At 49.4% G+C, this 25,705-nt stretch overlaps 1 protein-coding gene across 1 annotated transcript in view; it reads right to left on the bottom strand.

The window, feature by feature from the left end:
• Positions 1 to 505: 505 nt before the first annotated feature.
• Positions 506 to 25,705, bottom strand: part of LOC137352783 (von Willebrand factor A domain-containing protein 7-like) — an 88,952-nt gene continuing 63,752 nt past the window's right edge. Inside the window, exons 13-17 of the mRNA XM_068018602.1 lie at positions 16,239 to 16,331; positions 11,864 to 12,135; positions 3,282 to 3,418; positions 2,636 to 2,798; positions 506 to 1,824 (exon numbers count right to left, since the gene is read on the bottom strand). Of these exons, the coding sequence (XP_067874703.1) occupies positions 1,384 to 1,824; positions 2,636 to 2,798; positions 3,282 to 3,418; positions 11,864 to 12,135; positions 16,239 to 16,331 (1,106 nt within the window). The 3' untranslated portion in view covers positions 506 to 1,383. The remainder of the gene's footprint in view (positions 1,825 to 2,635; positions 2,799 to 3,281; positions 3,419 to 11,863; positions 12,136 to 16,238; positions 16,332 to 25,705) is intronic.

Genomic DNA, 25,705 nt, shown 5'->3' with positions numbered 1-25,705 from the left:
CCTGTTCCTGTGTAACAGGCTGGAGAGGGGCTGAATGGGCCTCCTCCTGTTCCTGTGTAACAGGCGCGAGAGGGGCTGAATGGGCCTCCTCCTGTTCCTGTGTAACAGGCTCGAGAGGGGCTGAATGGGCCTCCTCCTGTTCCTGTGAAACAGGCTCGAGAGGGGCTGAATGGGCCTCCTCCTGTTCCTGTGAAACAGGCTCGAGAGGGGCTGAATGGGCCTCCTCCTGTTCCTGTGTAACAGGCTCGAGAGGGGCTGAATGGGCCTCCTCCTGTTCCTGTATAACAGGCGCGAGAGGGACTGAATGGCCTCTGCCAAGTAACTCAGCCCATTCGAGTGATGTCGGCAATAGGAAAGTTGCAGGAGGGAATGATTGGAGATGCACGAGATGATTGCTTGGACAGGACATGGGTGGCTGGGACTTGTTGCAGATTTTTTTATGAAGATGATTTATCACAGAAGTCTGACACAAGTTGATGCAACAGATACTGTTTATTCACACTTCCATAAATATTGCGATAGGTTCATGCACAGCAGGCATCTGTACAAGATTGAAGATCCTGTCCACCTTTACAATCCTTTCCTGTGACGCATGCCCCTTCTGGTTCTTTCTGGTGACCCTGACCCCACTCCCAACCTTTTCCACACACACTGACTCTCACTGGGGTACGGGTCCCACACACACTGACTCTCACTGGGGTACAGGTCCCACACACACTGACTCTCACTGGGGTACGGGTTCCACACACACTGACTCTCACTGGGGTACGGGTCCCACACACACTGACTCTCACTGGGGTACCGGTCCCACACACACTGACTCTCACTGGGGTACGGGTTCCACACACACTGACTCTCACTGGGGTACGGGGGCCACACACACTGACTCTCACTGGGGTACAGGTCCCACACACACTGACTCTCACTGGGGTACGGGTTCCACACACACTGACTCTCACTGGGGTACGGGTCCCACACACACTGACTCTCACTGGGGTACGGGTCCCACACACACTGACTCTCCCCGGGGTACGGGTTCCACACACACTGACTATCACTGGGGTACGGGTCCCACACACACTGACTCTCCCTGGGGTACGGGTCCCAGAGATACGGGCTGGTCTGGACACCGCCATTTGCTGTGGACCCACGTGATTGGATTGAGATTGCTTGACCCAGGCCCCCAGACGCTCTTACGGAGCTGGGACAGGTTTGAAGCTCTCAGTAACATTCTGTCCGGTTTTAGCAATTGTTTCTGAGCCACCCAGAGCAGACACCTCGAATCTCACTGGTGCTAACAACCCGAAAGACACCCAATCGCCCCAAGACCTACAGCCAGCCACCCAGAAACATTTCAGCAGCCAATGAACAATCAAGAAGTTTCTATCGGTGATAGTTTAGGAGACAGATGGTCAGACATGAAGTCAACACCGTGGCGACACGGGGATGGTTCCAGTTTTGGCCTCCGGCTGTTGGGGACGTCTGGGGTGCGGGAGACGTCTGGGGTGCGGGAGACGTCTGGGGTGCGGGAGACGCTCTCACCACACACTTCCCGGTGTTACCAACTCCATCGACGGCGAGCAGTTCCACGTCAGGGAAGCAGCAGGAGTTGGTGTAATTAACGAGGGTCCTGTTGCTCTCCAGCGTGTACGTCACCAGGCTGCTGCTGTCAGGGCGCATGAATATCTGGTAGATGCCCGTTCCCGAGTCGGAAAACACAGCCTCCACCCACCAGCTCCCCTGGCTACAGTTGGCGCCAGGGTGAGGCGGGCAGTCTTGGACCAGCTGGGTGATGGCGCAGGTCGGAGAGCTGTCGTCCAGGACCTGTGGGCAGAGATGTCAGACTGGGGAAGGCGGAAGAGAAGGGAACCCACGCCCTGGTGAGACCCAGATAAAGATCAAACCCCGGCACCCACCAATCACAAACTCAGACCCGCGGTCCGTGCCCGACTGTGACGGCAACAGTGCAGTACTCCCTCACTACTGACCTTCCGACAGTGCAGCGCTCCCTCAGTACTGACCCTCCGACAGTGCAGCACTCCCTCAGTACTGACCCTCCGACAGTGCAGCACTCCCTCAGTACTGACCCTCCGACAGTGCAGCACTCCCTCAGTACTGACCGTCCGACAGTGCAGCGCTCCCTCAGTACTGACCCTCCGACAGTGCAGCACTCCCTCAGTACTGACCCTCCAACAATGCAGCACTCCCTCAATACTGACACTCTGACAGTGCAGCACTCCCTCAGTACTGACCCTCCGACAGTGCAGCACTCCCTCAGTACTGACCGTCCGACAGTGCAGCACTCCCTCAGTACTGACCGTCCGACAGTGCAGCACTCCCTCAGTACTGACCCTCCGACAGTGCAGCACTCCCTCAGTACTGACCCTCCGACAGTGCTGCGCTCCCTCAGTACTGACCGTCCGACAATGCGGCACTCCCTCAGTACTGACCCTCCGACAGTGTCGCACTCCCTCAGTACTGACCCTCCACACACTCCCGGGCAGCTCATTCTGCAGCTGCTGTGAGAGGTTGAGGTGAGCCCTCCGGACCCTCAGACACCCCCGGAGACCCCCTCCCCCGCACTGCCGTGAGGTGCTAATGTGGGTGCAGCTGGGGAGCTCTCTCCGTCACTCACTACATTGTCCATGACGGTGAGGCGGAGAATGCAATAATTGAAGTCGGTGGTGTCTGTCGAGGAAACTTCAATGGTGATTGTAATCGTCGTTCCTGCAGCTGTTGTATTGGGAATGAAGAAATAGGCCATGCCCTTGACAGTCTCATTCCTCCTGAGAGTCACCCTGGGAAACATGGAGAGAAACAATCAACAACACAGAAACAGGCCATTCAGCCCATTGTCTTTTACTCTGTATCTAACCCCCGTTTTTTTTTCTAACCCCTGTGCTGTCCCTGTCCTGGGAGTGTTTGATGGGGACAGTGTAGAGGGAGCTTTACTCTGTATCTAACCCCCGTACTGTACCTGTCCTGGGGAGTGTTTGATGGGGGACAGTGTAGAGGGAGCTTTACTCTGTATCTAACCTCCGTGCTGTCCCTGTCCTGGGAGTGTTTGATGGGGGACAGTGTAGAGGGAGCTTTACTCTGTATCTAACCCCCGTACTGTACCTGTCCTGGGGAGTGTTTGATGGGGACAGTGTAGAGGGAGGTTTACTCTGTATCTAACCCCCGTACTGTACCTGTCCTGGGGAGTGTTTGATGGGGGACAGTGTAGAGGGAGTTTTACTCTGTATCTAACCCCCCGTACTGTACCTGTGATCTGTTCTCACCTGGATGGGGTGATTTGTTGACTGCAGTTATGGTCGTCCCTGACAATCAGGTTGTAAGTTGAAAGCGAACTGACTGTTGTCAGCTGAAATGAAACTTTGAATTCTTGTCCTGATTGGACCATTTCATTGTCCTCTACCTGGATGGAGATGCAATCAGACAATCAGGCAGCTGACCTTTAACCTTCATATCCCTCTCTGGTTCATACTTCCCTATGCTGTCACCCGCACTATAATCAGGACCCTGAGAGAGAGAGCGGAGGGAGAGAAAGAGAGAGACAGGCAGAGCCAGAGAGAGACAGACAGAGAGAGAGACAGAGAGAGAGACAGAGAGAGACAGAGACAGAGAGGGACAGAGTGAGAGACAGAGAGAGAGACAGAGAGAGACAGAGACAGAGAGGGACAGAGAGAGAGAGAGAGAGAGAGACAGAGAGGGACAGAGACAGAGAGAGCGGAGGGACAGAGAAAAAGAGAGAGAGAGGCAGTGAGAGACAGTGAGAGAGGGAGAGACAGAGACAGAGAGAGACAGAGAGAGAGTCAGAGAGGGACAGAGACAGAGATAGCAGAGGGACAGAGAGAAAGAGAGAGAGAGGCAGAGAGAGACAGTGAGAGAGGGAGAAACAGAGAGAGAGATAGAGAGACAGAGAGGGACAGAGAGGGACAAAGAGAGACAGAGAGAGACAGAAAAAGATGAGACAGAGAGAGAGAGAGAGACTGCGAGAGACAAGACAGATCGAGAGAGAGAGACAGAGAGAGAGATAGAGAGAGACAGAGAGAGAGATAGACAGAGAGACAGAGAAAGAGAGAGACAGAGAAAGAGAGAGACAAAAAGAGAGACAGAGAGAGAGAGAGACAGAGAGAGAAACAGAGCGAAAGAGAGACAAAGAGAGAGAGAGAGATATACAGAGAGAGAGAAAGAGACAGAGAGAGAAAGAGAGAGAGAGAGACAGAGAGAGAGAGAGAGAGAGAGAGTGAGAGACGCAGAGACAGAGAGGCAGAGAGAGACAGAGTGAGAGGCAGAGACAGAGAGAGAGACACACACATGGAGAGGGAGATAGGGAGAGACAGAGTGAGAGAGAGAAAGAGACAGAGAGATAGAGAGTGAGACTCCCTGTAAAATTGGTGTCCCTGATGGAGAGACTCCCCTTTAAACAGGGTCCCTGACTGTTATATATGTTATATATTGTTCAACTATCTGTAAAGTGTTAGGAACTAATTAGCTTGGAACTAGTTGTTTTCTGTAAGTGTTCCAATAGGGGGCCGCATTCATGGCTGCACTGGGAAGTCATGTTATATGTAACACTAGAACCAGTGGAATCAGGTTCTACAGCACAAAGCATGGTGCTGAAATAAACAAGACTGACTCCAGCCTCATCCAAGTTTGAAGTGTGATTCTTTCCAACATCTGGGAACCCAAATCCACATAAAGATGAAATATGGTGGTAGCGAGTGTCTGTGAGTAAACCTGGAACATTTTTTAAAGCATCAGATTGAGAAAAGTGACCCAAATTAGTGACAGAGAGACAGAGACAGAAAAACTCAGTGACTCATGTGAAAATTCTATGAAGAAAGGTCGAAATTTCAGCCGGGTCAAGAATGAATGCACTGCTACAGCCCATCAAGAATTGGGGAGCTGATGACGTCGTAGAGGCATTTGAGAAGTTTAAACAAAAGTACAATTTGGCATTCAGTAGTTTCCTAAAAGGCACTAGTGAAGAGGAGAGGGTCAGCTATATCCTTCTGTGGGAAGGCAATAAAGTATTACATTTATTTAACAGCTGGGAGCTAAGCGAAGAAGGAAAGCAAAAACCCAGACAACATTTCTGAAAGATTCAGTACCCATCTCCAGCTAAAATCAAATCATAGGCTATACCCATATGAATTTCAAGGCCTCCGACAGGAACTAGGTGAGCCTATTGACAATTTTGTAGCAAGATTGAAAAATGCAACCAGAAAATGTAAATGTAAGGACACAGATGAACAGCTGATCGATCGGCTCATTTGGGGTCCTGCACATCCTGAAGTACAGAAAGCCCTAATCGGACAGGAGACAAGCTCGCAATACATGAGCTCCTTTGTCCCGCACACGTCGGAACGCACGGCGAACCCGCGGGAGCGGATGGAAGAAGATGTCGAGTACCAGCGGGTGTCAGAGTCACATTGACAGGATTTTCAACACACTCACAATGGAGAGTGATCACCATCCACTGGAGCAGATCTACAAGAAAAACCGATGTGAAGCACCCGCAAGACTGCAGAGGTTACTCTTGAGGCGTCAGAGTTACGAGTTCGCACTCGGTCGTCACCACAGGAGAAACACAAGATAGAAGATCTAGGCATAAAGATTCATCACCAAGTGAACGCAACCCCACCGAGACTGAGTCAAATGAGAGATGAGACCAGCAAAGACGAGGAGTTACAGACGCTGTCTCAGCAAGTGATCCAGGGATGGCCTAATAGGGACGTAACACACACAGCCAACAATACAGCAGTACTGGTCTATCAGAGGTGGCATCTCACTGGAAGATGGTGTTCCACAGGCTGGATCCAGAATAATCATTCCCAAAACAATACAGGGAGAACTCCTCCAAAAGATACACGAAGGCCACATGGGAATGGAGAAGTGTAAGCTCAGAGCCAGATCAGCTGTGTCCTCGATAGGCATAGACAAAGGTATCGAAAACATGGTGGCCTACATGCAATGTATGCCAGAAGTACAGAAACTCACAACAGAGTCGATTTATTCACACATAATCAAGAACGCTATCTCATCGTCCAGTGGGGTACCGCAGGGATCGGTGCTAGGACCCCAGCTATTCACGATATATAGTCACGAGATAGATGAGGGGACTGAACGTAATATATCCAGGTTTGCAGACGACACAAAGCTGGGTGGGAATGTGAGCTGTGAGGAGGATGCAGAGAAGCTCCAGTGTGATTTGGACAGGTTGGGTGATCGGGCAAATACATGGCAGATGCAGTATAATGTGGATAAATGTGAGGTTATCCACTTTGGTGGCAAAAACAGAAAGGCAGATTATTACCTGAACGGTGATAGATTGGGAAAGGGGGAGGTGCAGCGAGATCTGGGTGTTCTCGTACACCAGTCGCTGAAAGTAAGCATGCAGGTGCAGCAGGCAGTGAGGAAGGCGAATGGTATGTTGGCCTTCATAGCGAGAGGATTCGAGTACAGGAGCAGGGGTGTCTTGCTGCAATTATACAGGGCCTTGGTGAGGCCACACCTGGAATATTGTGTGCAGTTTTGGTCTCCTTATCTGAGGAAGGATGTTCTTGCTATAGAGGGAGTGCAGTGAAGGTTTACCAGACTGATTCCTGAGATGGCGGGACTGATGTATGAAGAGAGATTGAGTCAAGTAGGCTTGTATTCGCTGGAGTTCAGAAGAATGAGAGGGGAACTCATAGAAACCTATAAAATTCTAACAGGACTGGACAGACTAGATGCAGGAAGGATGTTCCTGATGGTGGGGGAATCCAGGACCAGGGGTCACAGTCTAAGGATAAGGGGTAAGTCATTTAGGACTGAGATAAGGAGAGATTTCTTCACCCCGAGAGTGGTGAGCCTGTGGAATTCTCTACCACAGAAAGCAGTTGAGGCCAAATCATTAAATATATTCAATAAAGAGTTAGATATAGTTCTTGGGGCTAATGGGATCAAGGGATACGGGGGGAAGGTGGGAACAGGTTACTGAGTTTGGATGATCAGCCATGATCGTGTTGAATGGCGGTGCAGGCTCGAAGGGCCGAATGGCCTACTCCTGCTCCTATTGTTCTGTGTTTTTATCGTCGCAGACTACGACTCAAAATTCCCTTTCATCCGGAAGACGAAAGACTTGAGATCCACAACAATAACCTCAGCAGTACAAGATCTGTTCGCTGAGCAAGGGATTCCCGAAAGGTTAATGTGTGACAATGGCTCCCAATTTATATCCAGAGAATTTAAGGAATTCGCTGACCAGTGTGGGTTCAACACGATCACCTCGTCAGTGCACTACCCACGGGGACACAGATTTATAGAAAGACACGTCCAGACGGTCAAAAGAACACTTGTGAAATGCTAAGAGACGAAGGAAGACCCAAACCCGGCCTTATTGTCACTCCGATCCACACCTCTCAAGGCTGACATGAAATCACCTGCAGAGACGTTGAAAGGAAGAAAATATAAGACAACTCTGCCAAGCAACCAGGAGGAAGTGAGACAACCACTCACTGAAGCACAGGTCAGAGGAGAGCAACAGTTCAACAAGGATGCTAAATCCCTACCCGAGCTGTTGAAAGGGACAAACTGGACACGTACAGGATCCAATCACGAAAACCTGGAGCTCAGCTAAAGCTGTGAGTGAAGCCGAGACTCCGAGGTCACACAACATTGGAGAGCGAAACCGGTAAAAGAATGAGAAGGAACAGAATCCATATCAGAGACCGACACCTGAGCTGGAACACCGGAAAAGACCACCAACAACACCGGAAACATCGCTATCCAGCGAGACAACATGAACAACATCATCAGCAAGTGACACAACATCGCCTGTACAGCATGTCAACTCACCACTGAGACCAACGAATGCCAAACCTACAAGATGGAGGCACAACATCTTCCCACCCAAGTGACACTGTGAATAATATTTGATAAGAGACTCTAAAAAGGGTTCAGATTATTCCCACAAGTCGGATGACAATTTTCTGTATTTATATTGACAGTTATATTGATAGAGGGACATTATGTTTGAAAGAAAGAGGGATGTTATATATGTTATAGATTGTTATACTATCTGGAAAGTGTTAGGAACCAATTAGTTGGGAATGAGTTGTTACGTGCATGTGTTCCAGTAGGGGTCCACGTTCATGGCTGCACTGGTGAGTCTTGTTATATGTTACACAAGAACCAGCTCAACCAAGTTCTACAGCAAAAAGCATGGTGCTGTAATAAACAAGAGTGACTCCTGCCTCTTCCAAGTTTAAAGTGTGATTCTTTCCGCCATGTGGGAACCAGAAACAATATAAAGACGAAACAATGACGGAGAGACTCCCTCTTTAAACCGGGTCCCTAACGGAGAGTCTCCCTCTTTAAACAGGGGCCCTGACGGAGAGACTCCCTCTTTAAACAGGGTCCCTGATGGAGAGACTCCCTCGTTATACAGGATCCCTGATGGTGAGACTCCCTCTTTAAACAGGATCCCTGACGGAGAGACTCCCTCTTTAAACAGGGTCCCTGACAGAGAGACTCCCTCTTTAAACAGGGTCCCTGACGGAGAGACTCCCTCTTTAAACAGGATCCCTGACAGAGAGACTCCCTCTTTAAACAGGATCCCTGACAGAGAGACTCCCTCTTTAAACAGGGTCCCTGACAGAGAGACTCCCTCTTTAAACAGGGTCCCTGACAGAGAGACTCCCTCTTTAAACAGGGTCCCTGACAGAGAGACTCCCTCTTTAAACAGGGTCCCTGACGGAGAGACTCCCTCTTTAAACAGGATCCCTGACAGAGAGACTCCCTCTTTAAACAGGATCCCTGACAGAGAGACTCCCTCTTTAAACAGGATCCCTGACGGAGAGACTCCCTCTTTAAACAGGGTCCCTGACGGAGAGACTCCCTCTTTAAACAGGATCCCTGATGGAGAGACTCCCTCTTTAAACAGGATCCCTGGCAGAGAGACTCCCTCTTTAAACAGGATCCCTGGGGGAGAGACTCCCTCTTTAAACAGGATCCCTGGGGGAGAGACTCCCTCTTTAAGCAGGATCCCTGATGGAGAGACTCCCTCTTTAAGCAGGATCCCTGACGGAGAGACTCCCTCTTTAAAAGAGATCTTTGAAACTGAGACTCCCTCTAGAGCATTGGTCTTTCAGATGAGATGTTAAACCGAGGCCCCTGTCTGCCCTCTCAGATAAAAGATCCCACGGCCATTATTTGGAAGGAGAGCAGGGGTTGGGGGGGGGGGGGGAGGTGGAGTTCTCCCCGGTGTCCTGGGGACAATATGTATCCCTCAACCAACATCACTAAAAAAAAAACAGATGATCTGGGTCATTATCACATTGCTGTTTGTGGGATCTTGCTGTGCACAAAATGGCTGCTGCATTTCCGACATTACAACAGTGAGCACAATTCAAAAAAAGGTCGTTCATTGTCTGTGAGGGGGCTTTGGGATGTCCTGAGGGGGTGAGAGGCACGAGAGCAATGTACAAAGAACAAATAACAAAGAAAATTACAGCACAGGAACAGGCCCTTCGGCCCTCCAAGCCTGCGCCGATCCAGATCCTCTATCTAAACCTGTCGCCTATTTTCTAATGGTCTGTATCTGTTTGCTTCCTGCCCATTCATGTATCTGTCTAGATACATCTTAAAAGACGCTATCGTGCCCGCGTCTACCACCTCCGCTGGCAATGCGTTCCAGACACCCACCACCCTCTGCGTAAAGAACTTTCCACGCATATCCCCCCTAAACTTTTCCCCTCTCACTTTGAACTCGTGACCCCTCGTAATTGAATCCCCCACTCTGGGGAAAAAGCTTCTTGCTATCCACCCTGTCTTTACCTCTCATGATTTTGTACACCTCAATCAGGTCCCCCCTCAACCTTCGTCTTTCTAATGAAAATAATCCTAATCTACTCAACCTCTCTTCATAGCTAGCGCCCTCCATACCAGGCAACATCCTGGTGAACATCCTCTGCACCCTCTCCAAAGCATCCACATCCTTTTGGTAATGTGGCGACCAGAACTGCACGCAGTATTCCAAGTGTGGCCGAACCAAAGTCTTATACAACTGTAACATGACCTGCCAACCCTTGTACTCTATGCCCCGTCCGATGAAGGAAAGCATGCCGTATGCCTTCTTGACCACTCTATTGACCTGCGTTGCCACCTTCAGGGAACAATGGACCTGAACACCCAAATCTCTCTGTACATCAATTTTCCCCAGGACTTTTCCATTTACTGTATAGTTCACTCTTGAATTGGATCTTCCAAAATGCATCACCTCGCATTTGCCCTGATTGAACTCCATCTGCCATTTCTCTGCCCAACTCTCCAGTCTATCTATATTCTGCTGTATTCTCTGACAGTCCCCTTCACTATCTGCTACTCCACCAATCTTAGTGTCATCTGCAAACTTGCTAATCAGACCACCTATACTTTCCTCCAAATCATTTATGTATATCACAAACAACAGTGGTCCCAGCACGGATCCCTGTGGAACACCACTGGTCACACGTCTCCATTTTGAGAAACTCCCTTCCACTGCTACTCTCTGTCTCCTGTTGCCCAGCCAGTTCTTTATCCATCTAGCTAGTACACCTTGGACCCCATGCGACTTCATTTTCTCCATCAGCCTACCATGGGGAACCTTATCAAACGCCTTACTGAAGTCCATGTATATGACATCTACAGCCCTTCCCTCATCAATCAACTTTGTCACTTCCTCAAAGAATTCTATTAAGTTGGTAAGACATGACCTTCCCTGCACAAAACCATGTTGCCTATCACTGATAAGCCCATTTTCTTCCAAATGGGAATAGATCCTATCCCTCAGTATCTTCTCCAGCAGCTTCCCTACCACTGACGTCAGGCTCACCGGTCTATAATTACCTGGATTATCCCTGCTACCCTTCTTAAACAAGGGGACAACATTAGCAATTCTCCAGTCCTCCGGGACCTCACCCGTGTTTAAGGATGCTGCAAAGATATCTGTTAAGGCCCCAGCTATTTCCTCTCTCGCTTCCCTCAGAAACCTGGGATAGATCCCATCCGGACCTGGGGACTTGTCCACCTTAATGCCTTTTAGAATACCCAACACTTCCTCCCTCCTTATGCCGACTTGACCTAGAGTAATCAAACATCTGTCCCTAACCTCAACATCCGTCATGTCCCTCTCCTTGGTGAATACCGATGCAAAGTACTCGTTTAGAATCTCACCCATTTTCTCTGACTCCACGCATAACATTCCTCCTTTGTCCTTGAGTGGGCCAATCCTTTCTCTAGTTACCCTCTTGCTCCTTATATATGAATAAAAGGCTTTGGGATTTTCCTTGACCCTGTTTGCTAAAGATATTTCATGACCCCTTTTAGCCCTCTTAATTCCTCGTTTCAGATTGCGCCTACATTCCCGATATTCTTTCAAAGCTTCGTCTTTCTTCAGCCTCCTAGACCTTATGTATGCTTCCTTTTTCCTCTCAGCTAGTCTCACAATTTCACCTGTCATCCATGGTTCCCTAATCTTGCCATTTCTACCCTTCATTTTCACAGGAACATGTCTCTCCCGCACGCTAATCAACCTCTCTTTAAAAGCCTCCCACACATCAAATGTGGATTTACCTTCAAACAGCTGCTCCCAATCTACATTCCCCGGCTCCTGCCGAATTTTGGTATAGTTGGCCTTCCCCCAATTTAGCACTCTTCCTTTAGGACCACTCTCGTCTTTGTCCACGAGTATTCTAAAACTTACGGAATTGTGATCACTATTCCCAAAGTAGTCCCCTACAGAAACGTCAACCACCTGGCCGGGCTCATTCCCCAACACCAGGTCCAGTATGGCCCCTTCCCGAGTCTGTCTTGTCCTGTCATTGAGAGGCAGTACCTTCAGGGTTGAGTGTGATGTTGAGATGAGGGTACTTGACTGCCTCTGGAAAACATTCCCCATCCCATCCTGTCCCCAGAGCTGGACAAAGAAAGACTCTCTCGGCACCGCCTGAATTTCCACCAGGTAGGTCTCAGATGCTAACGTCTGATGCAAGATAATTCCATTCTGCAAGGTTCTCCCGTCACGATCGATCAGCAGTAAATCAGTGATCGATGAGCCTGGGAAGATGACGAGACCAGTCACTGAGACCAACAATGTTGCATTTCGACCTGAGAAAGAGATGAACAGAGAGACATCAGTGAGGTTCGAGATTGCGGTAACTGCCACGGGAGTGTTTGATGGGAGACAAACCTGCACCCCAGTGAGAGTCAGTGTGTGTGTGTGGGACCCGGACCCCAGTGAGAGTCAGTGTGTGTGTGTGGGACCCGTACCCCAGTGAGAGTCAGTGTGTGTGTGTGGGACCCGTACCCCAGTGAGAGTCAGTGTGTGTGTGTGGGACCCGTACCCCAGTGAGAGTCAGTGTGTGTGTGTGGGACCCGTACCCCAGTGAGAGTCAGTGTGTGTGTGTGGGACCCGTACCCCAGTGAGAGTCAGTGTGTGTGTGTGGGACCCGTACCCCAGTGAGAGTCAGTGTGTGTGTGTGGGACCCGTACCCCAGGGAGAGTCAGTGTGTGTGTGTGGGACCCGTACCCCAGTGAGAGTCAGTGTGTGTGTGTGGGACCCGTACCCCAGTGAGAGTCAGTGTGTGTGGGGCCCGTACCCCAGTGAGAGTCAGTGTGTGTGGGACCCGTACCCCAGTGAGAGTCAGTGTGTGTGGGACCCGTACCCCAGTGAGAGTCAGTGTGTGTGGAACCCGTACCCCAGTGAGAGTCAGTGTGTGTGTGTGGGACCCGTACCCCAGTGAGAGTCAGTGTGTGTGGGACCCGTACCCCAGTGAGAGTCAGTGTGTGTGGGACCCGTACCCCAGTGAGAGTCAGTGTGTGTGGAACCCGTACCCCAGTGAGAGTCAGTGTGTGTGGGACCCGTACCCCAGTGAGAGTCAGTGTGTGTGGGACCCGTACCCCAGTGAGAGTCAGTGTGTGTGGGACCCGTACCCCAGTGAGAGTCAGTGTGTGTGGGACCCGTACCCCAGTGAGAGTCAGTGTGTGTGGAACCCGTACCCCAGTGAGAGTCAGTGTGTGTGTGTGGGACCCGTACCCCAGTGAGAGTCAGTGTGTGTGTGTGGGACCCGTACCCCAGTGAAAGTCAGTGTGTGTGGGACCCGTACCCCAGTGAGAGTCAGTGTGTGTGTGGGACTCGTACCCCAGTGAGAGTCAGTGTGTGTGTGTGGGACCCGTACCCCAGTGAGAGTCAGTGTGTGTGGGACCCGTACCCCAGTGAGAGTCAGTGTGTGTGGGACCCGTACCCCAGTGAGAGTCAGTGTGTGTGGAACCTGTATCCCAGTGAGAGTCAGTGTGTGTGGGACCCGTACCCCAGTGAGAGTCAGTGTGTGTGTGGGACCCGTACCCCAGTGAGAGTCAGTGTGTGTGGGACCCGTACCCCAGTGAGAGTCAGTGTGTGTGGGACCCGTACCCCAGTGAGAGTCAGTGTGTGTGGGACCCGTACCCCAGTGAGAGTCAGTGTGTGTGGGACCCGTATCCCAGTGAGAGACAGTGAGTGTGGAACTGTACCCCAGTGAGAGACAGGGTGTGTGGACCCGTACCCCAGTGAGAGTCAGTGTGTGTGGAACCCGTACCCCAGTGAGAGACAGGGTGTGTGGACCCGTACCCCAGTGAGAGTCAGTGTGTGTGGAATCCGTATCCCAGTGAGAGTCAGTGAGTGTGGAACTGTACCCCAGTGAGAGTCAGTGAGTGTGGAACTGTACCCCAGTGAGAGTCAGTGAGTGTGGAACTGTACCCCAGTGAGAGTCAGTGTGTGTGGAACCCGTACCCCAGTGAGAGTCAGTGTGTGTGGAACCCGTACCCCAGTGAGAGTCAGTGTGTGTGGAATCCGTATCCCAGTGAGAGACAGTGAGTGTGGAACCCGTACCTCAGTGAGAGTCAGTGTGTGTGGGACCCGTACCCCAGTGAGAGTCAGTGTGTGTGGAACCCGTACCCCAGTGAGAGTCAGTGTGTGTGGAATCCGTATCCCAGTGAGAGACAGTGTGTGTGGAACTGTACCCCGGTGAGAGACAGTGTGTGTGGACCCGTACCCCAGTGAGAGTCAGTGTGTGAGGGACCCGTACCCCAGTGACAGTCAGTGTGTGTGGGACCCGTACCCCAGTGAGAGTCAGTGTGTGTGGGACCCGTACCCCAGTGAGACTCAGTGTGTGTGGGACCCGTACCCCAGTGAGAATCAGTGTGTGTGGGACCCGTACCCCAGTGAGAGTCAGTGTGTGTGGGACCCGTACCCCAGTGACAGTCAGTGTGTGTGGGACCCGTACCCCAGTGACAGTCAGTGTGTGTGGGACCCGTACCCCAGTGAGAGTCAGTGTGTGTGGGACCCGTACCCCAGTGACAGTCAGTGTGTGTGGGACCCGTACCCCAGTGAGAGTCAGTGTGTGTGGGACCCGTACCCCAGTGAGAGTCAGTGTGTGTGGGACCCGTACCCCAGTGAGAGTCAGTGTGTGTGGAACCCATACCCCAGTGAGAGTCAGTGTGTGTGGGACCCGTACCCCAGTGAGAGTCAGTGTGTGTGGGACCCGTACCCCAGTGAGAGTCAGTGTGTGTGGGACCCGTACCCCAGTGAGAGTCAGTGTGTGTGGGACCCGTACCCCAGTGAGAGTCAGTGTGTGTGGGACCCGTACCCCAGTGAGAGTCAGTGTGTGTGGGACCCGTACCCCAGTGAGACTCAGTGTGTGTGGGACCCGTATCCCAGTGACAGTCAGTGTGTGTGGGACCCGTACCCCAGTGACAGTCAGTGTGTGTGGGACCCGTACCCCAGTGAGAGTCAGTGTGTGTGGGACCCGTACCCCAGTGACAGTCAGTGTGTGTGGGACCCGTACCCCAGTGAGAGTCAGTGTGTGTGGGACCCGTACCCCAGTGAGAGTCAGTGTGTGTGGGACCCGTACCCCAGTGAGAGTCAGTGTGTGTGGAACCCGTACCCCAATGAGAGTCAGTGTGTGTGGGACCCGTACCCCAGTGAGAGTCAGTGTGTGTGGGACCCGTACCCCAGTGAGAGTCAGTGTGTGTGGGACCCGTACCCCAGTGAGAGTCAGTGTGTGTGGGACCCGTACCCCAGTGAGAGTCAGTGTGTGTGGGACCCGTACCCCAGTGAGAGTCAGTGTGTGTGGGACCCGTACCCCAGTGAGAGTCAGTGTGTGTGGGACCCGTACCCCAGTGAGAGTCAGTGTGTGTGGGACCCGTACCCCAGTGAGAGTCAGTGTGTGTGGAACCCGTACCCCAGTGAGAATCAGTGTGTGTGGAACCCGTACCCCAGTGAGAGTCAGTGTGTGTGGAACCCGTACCCCAGTGAGAGTCAGTGTGTGTGGAACCCGTACCCCAGTGAGAGTCAGTGTGTGTGGAACCCGTACCCCAGTGAGAGTCAGTGTGTGTGGGACCCGTACCCCAGTGAGAGTCAGTGTGTGTGGGACCTGTACCCCAGTGAGAGTCAGTGTGTGTGGGACCCGTACCCCAGTGAGAGTCAGTGTGTGTGGGACCCGTACCCCAGTGAGAGTCAGTGTGTGTGGTACCCGTACCCCAGTGAGAGTCAGTGTGTGTGGAACCCGTACCCCAGTGAGAGTCAGTGTGTGTGGGACCCGTACCCCAGTGAGAGTCAGTGTGTGTGGGACCCGTACCCCAGTGAGAGTCAGTGTGTGTGGGACCCGTACCCCAGTGAGAGTCAGTGTGTGTGGAACCCATACCCCAGTGAGAGTCAGTGTGTGTGGGACCCGTACCCCAGTGAGAGTCAGTGTGTGTGGGACACCTACCCCAGTGAGAGTCAGTGTGTGTGGGACCCGCACCCCAGTGAGAGTCAGTGTGTGTGGGACACCTACCCCAGTGAGAGTCAGTGTGTGTGGGACCCGTACCCCAGTGAGAGTCAGTGTGTGTGGGACCCGTACCCCAGTGAGAGTCAGTGTGTGTGGGACCCGTACCCCAGTGAGAGTCAGTGTGTGTGAGACCTGTACCCCAGTGAGAGTCAGTGTGTGTGGGACCCGTACCCCAGTGAGAGTCAGTGTGTGTGGGACCCGTACCCCAGTGAGAGTCAGTGTGTGTGGGACCCGTACCCCAGTGAGAGTCAGTGTGTGTGGGACCCGTACCCCAGTGAGAGTCAGTGTGGGTGGGACCCGTACCCCAGTGAGAGTCAGTGTGTGTGGGACCCGTACCTCAGTGAGAGTCAGTGTGTGTGGGACCCGTACAAACACACATCAGCCTATAATGATTAATAGTCTCACCTTCACAGGGGCAGCCGGAGATCGGATGGTAACCTGAATGTGGTCGTTTGAAAAATTCGACAAAGTCGTAGGAAAAATCAATCAGACTCTGTGCTAAGAAATGAAAAAGAAAAATATAATTGGTTATCTAATTTGTCGGTGTTCGGGGTGTTTATATATCCGGGTTTGGGTGTTCCGGTGTTGATATATCGGCTTGTGTGTATTCGGGTGTTTATATATCAGGGTGTGGGTATTTGGGTGGTTAGATATAGGGGTTTGGGTGTTCAGGGTGTTTATGTATTGGATTTGGGTGTTCGGGTTTTTATATATCGGGTTGTGGGTGTTCGGGTGTTTATATATCGGGGTGTGGGTGTTCAGGGTGTTTATATATCAGGGTGTGGGTGGTCGGGTGTTTATGTATCGGGGTTCGGGTCTTCGGGGTGTTTATATATCGGGATGTGGGTGTTCAGGGTATTTATATATCAGGGTGTGGGTGTTCAGGGTGTTTATATATCGGGGTGTGGGTGTTCGGGTGCTTATATATCGGGGTGTGGGTGTTCGGGTGTTTATATATCAGGGTGTGGGTGCTGGGGGTGTTTATATATCGGGTTGTGGGTATTCGGGTGTTTATATATCAGGGTGTGGGTGTTCAGGGTGTTTATATATCAGGGTGTGGGTGGTCGGGTGTTTATGTATCGGGGTTCGGGTCTTCGGGGTGTTTATATATCGGGATGTGCATGTTCAGGGTATTTATATATCGGGATGTGTGTGTTCAGGGTGTTTATATATCGGGGTGTGGGTGTTCAGGGTGTTTATATATCGGGTTGTGGGTGTTCAGGGTATTTATATATCGGGATGTGGGTGTTCAGGGTATTTATATATCGGGATGTGGGTGTTCAGGGTGTTTATATATCGGGTTGTGGGTGTTCAGGGTATTTATATATCGGGTTGAGGGTGTTCAGGGTGTTTATATATCGGGGTGTGGGTGTTCCGGGTGTTTATATATCGGGGTGTGGGTATTCAGGGTATTTATATATTGGGATGTGGTTTTTCAGGGTGTTTATATATCGGGGTATGGGTGTTCGGGTGTTTATATATTGAGGTGTGGGTGTACAGGGTGTTTATATATCGGGTTGTGGGTATTCAGGGTGTTTATATATCGGGATGTGCGTGTTCAGGGTGTTTATATATCGGGGTGTGGGTGTTCCGGGTGTTTATATATCAGGGCGTGGGTGTTCAGGGTATTTATATATTGGGATGTGGGTGTTCAGGGTGTTTATATATCGGGTTGTGGGTATTCAGGGTGTTTATATATTGGGGTGTGGGTGTTCGGGTGTTTATATATCAGAGTGTGGGTGTTCCGGGTGTTTATATATCGGGGTGTGGGTGTTCCGGGTGTTTATATATCAGGGCGTGGGTGTTCAGGGTATTTATATATTGGGATGTGGGTGTTCAGGGTGTTTATATATCGGGTTGTGGGTATTCAGGGTGTTTATATATTGGGGTGTGGGTGTTCGGGTGTTTATATATTGGGGTGTGGGTGTACAGGGTGCTTATATATCGGGGTGTGGTTTTTAAGGGTGTTTATATATCGGTGTATGGGTGTTCGGGTGTTTATATATCAGGGTGTGGGTGTTCAGGGTGTTGATATATCGGGTTGTGGGTATTCAGGGTGTTTATATATTGGGGTGTGGGTGTTCAGGGTGTTTATATATCGGGTTGTGGGTATTCAGGGTGCTTATATATCGGGGTGTGGTTTTTAAGGGTGTTTATATATCGGTGTATGGGTGTTCGGGTATTTATATATCAGAGTGTGGGTGTGCAGGGTGTTTATATATCAGGGCGTGGGTGTTCAGGGTATTTATATATTGGGATGTGGGTGTTCAGGGTGTTTATATATCGGGTTGTGGGTATTCAGGGTGTTTATATATTGGGGTGTGGGTGTTCGGGTGTTTATATATTGGGGTGTGGGTGTACAGGGTGCTTATATATCGGGGTGTGGTTTTTAAGGGTGTTTATATATCGGTGTATGGGTGTTCGGGTATTTATATATCAGGGTGTGGGTGTTCAGGGTGTTTATATATCGGTGTATGGGTGTTCGGGTGTTTATATATCAGGGTGTGGGTGTTCAGGGTGTTGATATATCGGGTTGTGGGTATTCAGGGTGTTTATATATTGGGGTGTGGGTGTTCGGGTGTTTATATATTGGGGTGTGGGTGTTCAGGGTGCTTATATATCGGGTTGTGGGTATTCAGGGTGCTTATATATCGGGGTGTGGGTGTTCAGGGTATTTATATATCGGGTTGTGGGTATTCAGGGTGCTTATATATCGGGGTGTGGGTGTTCAGGGTATTTATATATCGGGGTGTGGTTTTTCAGGGTGTTTATATATCGGTGTATGGGTGTTCGGGTGTTTATATATCAGGGTGTGGGTGTTCTGGGTATTTATATATCAGGGTGTGGGTGTTCAGGGTATTTATATATCGGGATGTGGTTTTTCAGGGTGTTTATATATCGGTGTATGGGTGTTCGGGTGTTTATATATCAGGGTGTGGGTGTTCTGGGTATTTATATATCAGGGTGTGGGTGTTCAGGGTATTTATATATCGGGGTGTGGGTGTTCGGGTGTTTATATATCAGGGTGTGGGTGTTCCGGGTGTTTATATATCGGTGTATGGGTGTTCGGGTGTTTATATATCAGGGTGTGGGTGTTCTGGGTATTTATATATCAGGGTGTGGGTGTTCGGGTATTTATATATCGGGGTGTGGGTGTTCAGGGTATTTATATATCAGGGTATGGGTGTTCGGGTATTTATGTACCGGGGTGTGGGTGTTCGGGGTATTTATATATTGGGGTGTGGGTGTGCAGGGTGTATATATATCAGGGTATGGGTGTTCGGGTATTTATATATCAGGGTATGGGTGTTCGGGTATTTATATACCGGGGTATGGGTGTTCGGGTATTTATATACCGGGGTGTGGGTGTTCAGGGTGTTTATATATCAGGGTGTGGGTGTTCAGGGTGTTTATATATCAGGGTATGGGTGTTCGGGTATTTATATACCGGGGTATGGGTGTTCGGGTATTTATATACCGGGGTGTGGGTGTTCAGGGTGTTTATATATCAGGGTGTGGGTGTTCAGGGTGTTTATATATCGGGATGTGGGTGTTCGGGTATTTATATATCGGGATGTAGGTGTTCGGGGTGTTTATATATCAGGGTGTGGGTGTTCCGGGTATTTATATATCAGGGTGTGGGTGTTCAGGGTGTTTATATATCAGGGTGTGGGTGTTCAGGGTGTTTATATATCGGGATGTAGGTGTTCGGGGTGTTTATATATTGGGGTGTGGGTGTTCAGGGTATTTATATATCAGGGTGTGGGTGTTCGGGGTATTTATATATCAGGGTGTGGGTGTTCAGGGTGTTTATATATCGGTGTATGGGTGTTCGGGTGTTTATATATCGGGATGTGGGTGTGCAGGGTGTTTATATATCGGGGTGTGGGTGTTCAGGGTGTTTATATATCGGGGTGTGGGTGTTCCGGGTATTTATATATCGGGGTGTGGGTGTTCGGGTGTTTATATATCGGGATGTGGGTGTGCAGGGTGTTTATATATCGGGGTGTGGGTGTTCAGGGTGTTTATATATCGGGATGTGGGTGTTCCGGGTATTTATATATCGGGATGTGGGTGTGCAGGGTGTTTATATATCGGGGTGTGGGTGTTCAGGGTGTTTATATATCGGGATGTGGGTGTGCAGGGTGTTTATATATCAGAGTGTGGGTGTTCAGGGTGTTTATATATCGGGGTGTGGGTGTTCAGGGTGTTTATATATCAGAGTGTGGGTGTTCAGGGTGTTTATATATCGGGATGTGGGTGTTCCGGGTATTTATATATCGGGGTGTGGGTGTTCGGGTATTTATATATCGGGATGTGGCTGTTCAGGGTGTTTATATATCGGGGCGTGGGTGTTCAGGGTGTTTATATATCGGGATGTGGGTGTGCAGGGTGTTTATATATCGGGGTGTGGGTGTTCAGGGTGTTTATATATCGGGATGTGGATGTGCAGGGTGTTTATATATCAGAGTGTGGGTGTTCAGGGTGTTTATATATCGGGGTGTGGGTGTTCAGGGTGTTTATATATCAGAGTGTGGGTGTTCAGGGTGTTTATATATCGGGATGTGGGTGTTCCGGGTATTTATATATCGGGGTGTGGGTGTTCGGGTATTTATATATCGGGATGTGGCTGTTCAGGGTGTTTATATATCGGGGCGTGGGTGTTCAGGGTGTTTATATATCGGGATGTGGGTGTTCGGGTATTTATATATCGGGGTGTGGGTGTTCGGGTGTTTATATATCGGGATGTGGTTGTTCAGGGTGTTTATATATCGGGGTGTGGGTGTTCCGGGTATTTATATATCGGGGTGTGGGTGTTCGGGTATTTATATATCGGGATGTGGCTGTTCAGGGTGTTTATATATCGGGGCGTGGGTGTTCAGGGTGTTTATATATCGGGATGTGGGTGTTCGGGTATTTATATATCGGGGTGTGGGTGTTCGGGTGTTTATATATCAGGGTGTGGGTGTTCGGGTATTTATATATCGGGGTGTGGGTGTTCGGGTATTTATATATCGGGATGTGGCTGTTCAGGGTGTTTATATATCGGGGCGTGGGTGTTCAGGGTGTTTATATATCGGGATGTGGGTGTTCGGGTATTTATATATCGGGGTGTGGGTGTTCGGGTGTTTATATATCAGGGTGTGGGTGTTCGGGTATTTATATATCGGGGTGTGGGTGTTCGGGTATTTATATATCGGGGTGTGGGTGTTCGGGTGTTTATATATCAGGGTGTGGGTGTTCGGGTATTTATATATCGGGGTGTGGGTGTTCGGGTGTTTATATATCGGGATGTGGGTGTGCAGGGTGTTTATATATCGGGGTGTGGGTGTTTATATATCAGGGTGTGGGTGATCGGGTGTTTATACATCAGGGAGTGGGTGTTCGGGGTGTTTATATATCGGGGTGTGGGTGTTTATATATCAGGGTGTGGGTGTTCGGGTGTTTATATATCGGGGTGTGGGTGTTCGGGTGTTTATATATCGGGGTGTGGGTGTTCATGCTATTTATATATCGGGGTGTGGGTGTTCGGGTGTTTATATATCGGGGTGTGGGTGTTCGGGTATTTATATATCGGGGTGTGGGTGTTCGGGTGTTTATATATCGGGATGTGGTTTTTCAGGGTATTTATATATCGGGATGTGGGTGTGCAGGGTGTTTATATATCGGGGTGTGGGTGTTTATATATCAGGGTGTGGGTGTTCGGGTGTTTATACATCAGGGAGTGGGTGTTCGGGGTGTTTATATATCGGGGTGTGGGTGTTTATATATCGATGTATGGGTGTTCGGGTATTTATATATCAGAGTGTGGGTGTTCAGGGTGTTTATATATCAGAGTGTGGGTGTTCAGGGTGTTTATATATCAGAGAGTGGGTGTGCAGGGTGTTTATATATCGGGGTGTGGGTGTTTATATATCAGGGTGTGGGTGTTCGGGTGTTTATACATCAGGGAGTGGGTGTTCGGGGTGTTTATATATCGGGGTGTGGGTGTTTATATATCAGGGTGTGGGTGTTCGGGTGTTTATATATCGGGGTGTGGGTGTTCGGGTGTTTATATATCGGGGTGTGGGTGTTCATGCTATTTATATATCGGGGTGTGGGTGTTCGGGTGTTTATATATCGGGGTGTGGGTGTTCGGGTATTTATATATCGGGGTGTGGGTGTTCGGGTGTTTATATATCGGGGTGTGGGTGTTCGGGTATTTATATATCGGGGTGTGGGTGTTCGGGTGTTTATATATCGGGATGTGGTTGTTCAGGGTATTTATATATCGGGATGTGGGTGTGCAGGGTGTTTATATATCGGGGTGTGGGTGTTTATATATCAGGGTGTGGGTGTTCGGGTGTTTATACATCAGGGAGTGGGTGTTCGGGTGTTTATATATCGGGGTGTGGGTGTTTATATATCAGGGTGTGGGTGTTCGGGTGTTTATACATCAGGGAGTGGGTGTTCGGGCTGTTTATATATCGGGGTGTGGGTGTTTATATATCGGTGTATGGGTGTTCGGGTATTTATATATCAGAGTGTGGGTGTTCAGGGTGTTTATATATTAGAGTGTGGGTGTTCAGGGTGTTTATATATTGGGGTGTGGGTGTTCAGGGTATTTATATATCAGAGTGTGGGTGTGCAGGGTATTTATATATCGGGATGTGGGTGTTCAGGGTGTTTATATGTTGGGGTGTGGGTGTTCAGGGTGTTTATATATCAGAGTGTGGGTGTTCAGGGTGTTTATATATCGGGATGTGGGTGTTCAGGGTGTTTATATGTTGGGGTGTGGGTGTTCGGGTATTTATATATCGGGGTGTGGGTGTTCAGTGTGTTTATATATCGGGATGTGGGTGTTCAGGGTGTTTATATATCGGGATGTGGGTGTTCAGGGTGTTTATATGTTGGGGTGTGGGTGTTCGGGTATTTATATATCGGGGTGTGGGTGTTCAGTGTGTTTATATATCGGGATGTGGGTGTTCAGGGTGTTTATATATCGGGATGTGGGTGTTCAGGGTGTTTATATGTTGGGGTGTGGGTGTTCGGGTATTTATATATCGGGGTGTGGGTGTTCAGTGTGTTTATATATCGGGATGTGGGTGTTCAGGGTGTTTATATATCGGGATGTGGGTGTTCAGGGTGTTTATATATCGGGGTGTGGGTGTTCAGGGTGTTTATATGTTGGGGTGTGGGTGTTCAGGGTATTTATATATCAGAGTGTGGGTGTTCAGGGTGTTTATATATTGGGGTGTGGGTGTTCAGGGTATTTATATATCGGGGTGTGGGTGTTCAGGGTGTTTATATATTGGGGTGTGGGTGTTCAGGGTATTTATATATTGGGGTGTGGGTGTTCGGGTGTTTATATATCGGGGTGTGGGTGTTCAGGGTGTTTATATATCGGGGTGTGGGTGTTCAGGGTGTTTATATGTTGGGGTGTGGGTGTTCAGGGTATTTATATATCAGAGTGTGGGTGTTCAGGGTGTTTATATATTGGGGTGTGGGTGTTCAGGGTATTTATATATCGGGGTGTGGGTGTTCAGGGTGTTTATATATTGGGGTGTGGGTGTTCAGGGTATTTATATATTGGGGTGTGGGTGTTCGGGTGTTTATATATCGGGGTGTGGGTGTTCAGGGTGTTTATATATCGGGGTGTGGGTGTTCAGGGTATTTATATATTGGGGTGTGGGTGTACAGGGTGTTTATATATCAGGGTGTGGGTGTTCAGGGTGTTTATATATCGGGGTGTGGGTGTTCAGGGTGTTTATATATTGGGGTGTGGGTGTTCAGGGTGTTTATATATCAGAGTGTGGGTGTTCAGGGTGTTTATATATTGGGGTGTGGGTGTTCAGGGTGTTTATATATCAGAGTGTGTGTGTTCAGGGTGTTTATGTATCGGGATGTGGGTGTTCAGGGTGTTTATATGTTGGGGTGTGGGTGTTCGGGGTGTTTATATATCAGAGTGTGGGTGTTCAGGGTGTTTATATATTGGGGTGTGGGTGTTCAGGGTGTTTATATATCAGAGTGTGGGTGTTCAGGGTGTTTATATATCGGGGTGTGGGTGTTCAGGGTGTTTATATATCAGAGTGTGGGTGTTCAGGGTGTTTATATATCGGGGTGTGGGTGTTCAGGGTGTTTATATATCGGGATGTGGGTGTTCAGGGTGTTTATCTATCAGGCTGTTGGTGTTCAGGGTGTTTATATATCGGGATGTGGGTGTTCGGGTATTTATATATCGGGATGTGGGTGTTCAGGGTGTTTATCTATCAGGCTGTTGGTGTTCAGGGTGTTTATATATCGGGATGTGGGTGTTCAGGGTGTTTATATATCGGGATGTGGGTGTTCAGGGTGTTTATCTATCAGGCTGTTGGTGTTCAGGGTGTTTATATATCGGGATGTGGGTGTTCGGGTATTTATATATCGGGGTGTGGGTGTTCAGGGTGTTTATATATCGGGATGTAGGTGTTCAGGGTGTTTATATATCAGAGTGTGGGTGTTCAGGGTGTTTATATATCGGGGTGTGGGTGTTCAGGGTGTTTATATATCGGGATGTGGGTGTTCGGGTATTTATATATTGGGATGTGGGTGTTCAGGGTGTTTATATATCGGGGTGTGGGTGTTCAGGGTATTTATATATTGGGATGTGGGTGTTCAGGGTGTTTATCTATCAGGCTGTTGGTGTTCAGGGTGTTTATATATCGGGATGTGGGTGTTCGGGTATTTATATATCGGGATGTGGGTGTTCAGGGTGTTTATATATTGGGGTGTGGGTGTTCGGGTATTGATATATTGGGGTGTGGGTGTACAGGGTGTTTATATATCAGGGTGTGGGTGTGCAGGGTATTTATATATCGGGATGTGGGTGCTCAGCGTGCTTATATATCGGGATGTTGGTGTTCAGGGTGTTTATATATCGGGATGTTGGTGTTCGGGTGTTTATATATCGGGATGTTGGTGTTCAGGGTGTTTATATATCGGGGTGTGGCTGTTCAGGGTGTTTATATATCGGGGTGTGGGTGTTCAGGGTGTTTATATGTCAGAGTGTGGGTGTTCAGGGTGTTTATATATCGGGGTGTGGGTGTTCAGGGTGTTTATATATCGGGGTGTGGGTGTTCAGGGTGTTTATATATCAGAGTGTGGGTGTTCAGGGTGTTTATATATCAGAGTGTGGGTGTTCAGGGTATTTATATATCGGGATGTTGGTGTTCAGGGTGTTTATATATCGGGGTGTGGGTGTTCGGGTATTTATATATCGGGATGTGGGTGTTCAGGGTATTTATATATCGGGATGTGGGTGCTCAGGGTGTTTATATATCAGAGTGTGGGTGTTCAGGGTGTTTATATATCGGGGTGTGGGTGTGCAGGGTATTTATATATCGGGATGTTGGTGTTCAGGGTGTTTATATATCGGGGTGTGGGTGTTCGGGTATTTATATATCGGGATGTGGGTGTTCAGGGTATTTATATATCGGGATGTGGGTGCTCAGGGTGTTTATATATCGGGGTGTGGGTGTTCAGGGTGTTTATATGTCAGAGTGTGGGTGTTCAGGGTGTTTATATATCGGGGTGTGGGTGTTCAGGGTGTTTATATATCGGGATGTTGGTGTTCAGGGTGTTTATATATCGGGATATGGGTGTTCGGGTATTTATATATCGGGATGTTGGTGTTCAGGGTGTTTATATATCGGGGTGTGGGTGTTCGGGTATTTATATATCGGGGTGTGGGTGTTCAGGGTGTTTATATATCGGGGTGTGGGTGTTCAGGTATTTATATATCGGGATGTTGGTGTTCAGGGTGTTTATATATCGGGGTGTGGGTGTTCGGGTATTTATATATCGGGGTGTGGGTGTTCAGGGTGTCTATATATCAGGATGTGGGTGTTCAGGGT

The sequence above is a fragment of the Heterodontus francisci genome, chromosome 39, assembly GCF_036365525.1.
Source record: "Heterodontus francisci isolate sHetFra1 chromosome 39, sHetFra1.hap1, whole genome shotgun sequence".
Classification (NCBI taxonomy): domain Eukaryota; kingdom Metazoa; phylum Chordata; class Chondrichthyes; order Heterodontiformes; family Heterodontidae; genus Heterodontus; species Heterodontus francisci.
The sequence above is the reverse complement of the archived record's forward strand: the minus strand, read 5'-3'. Positions and strand labels throughout refer to the sequence as shown.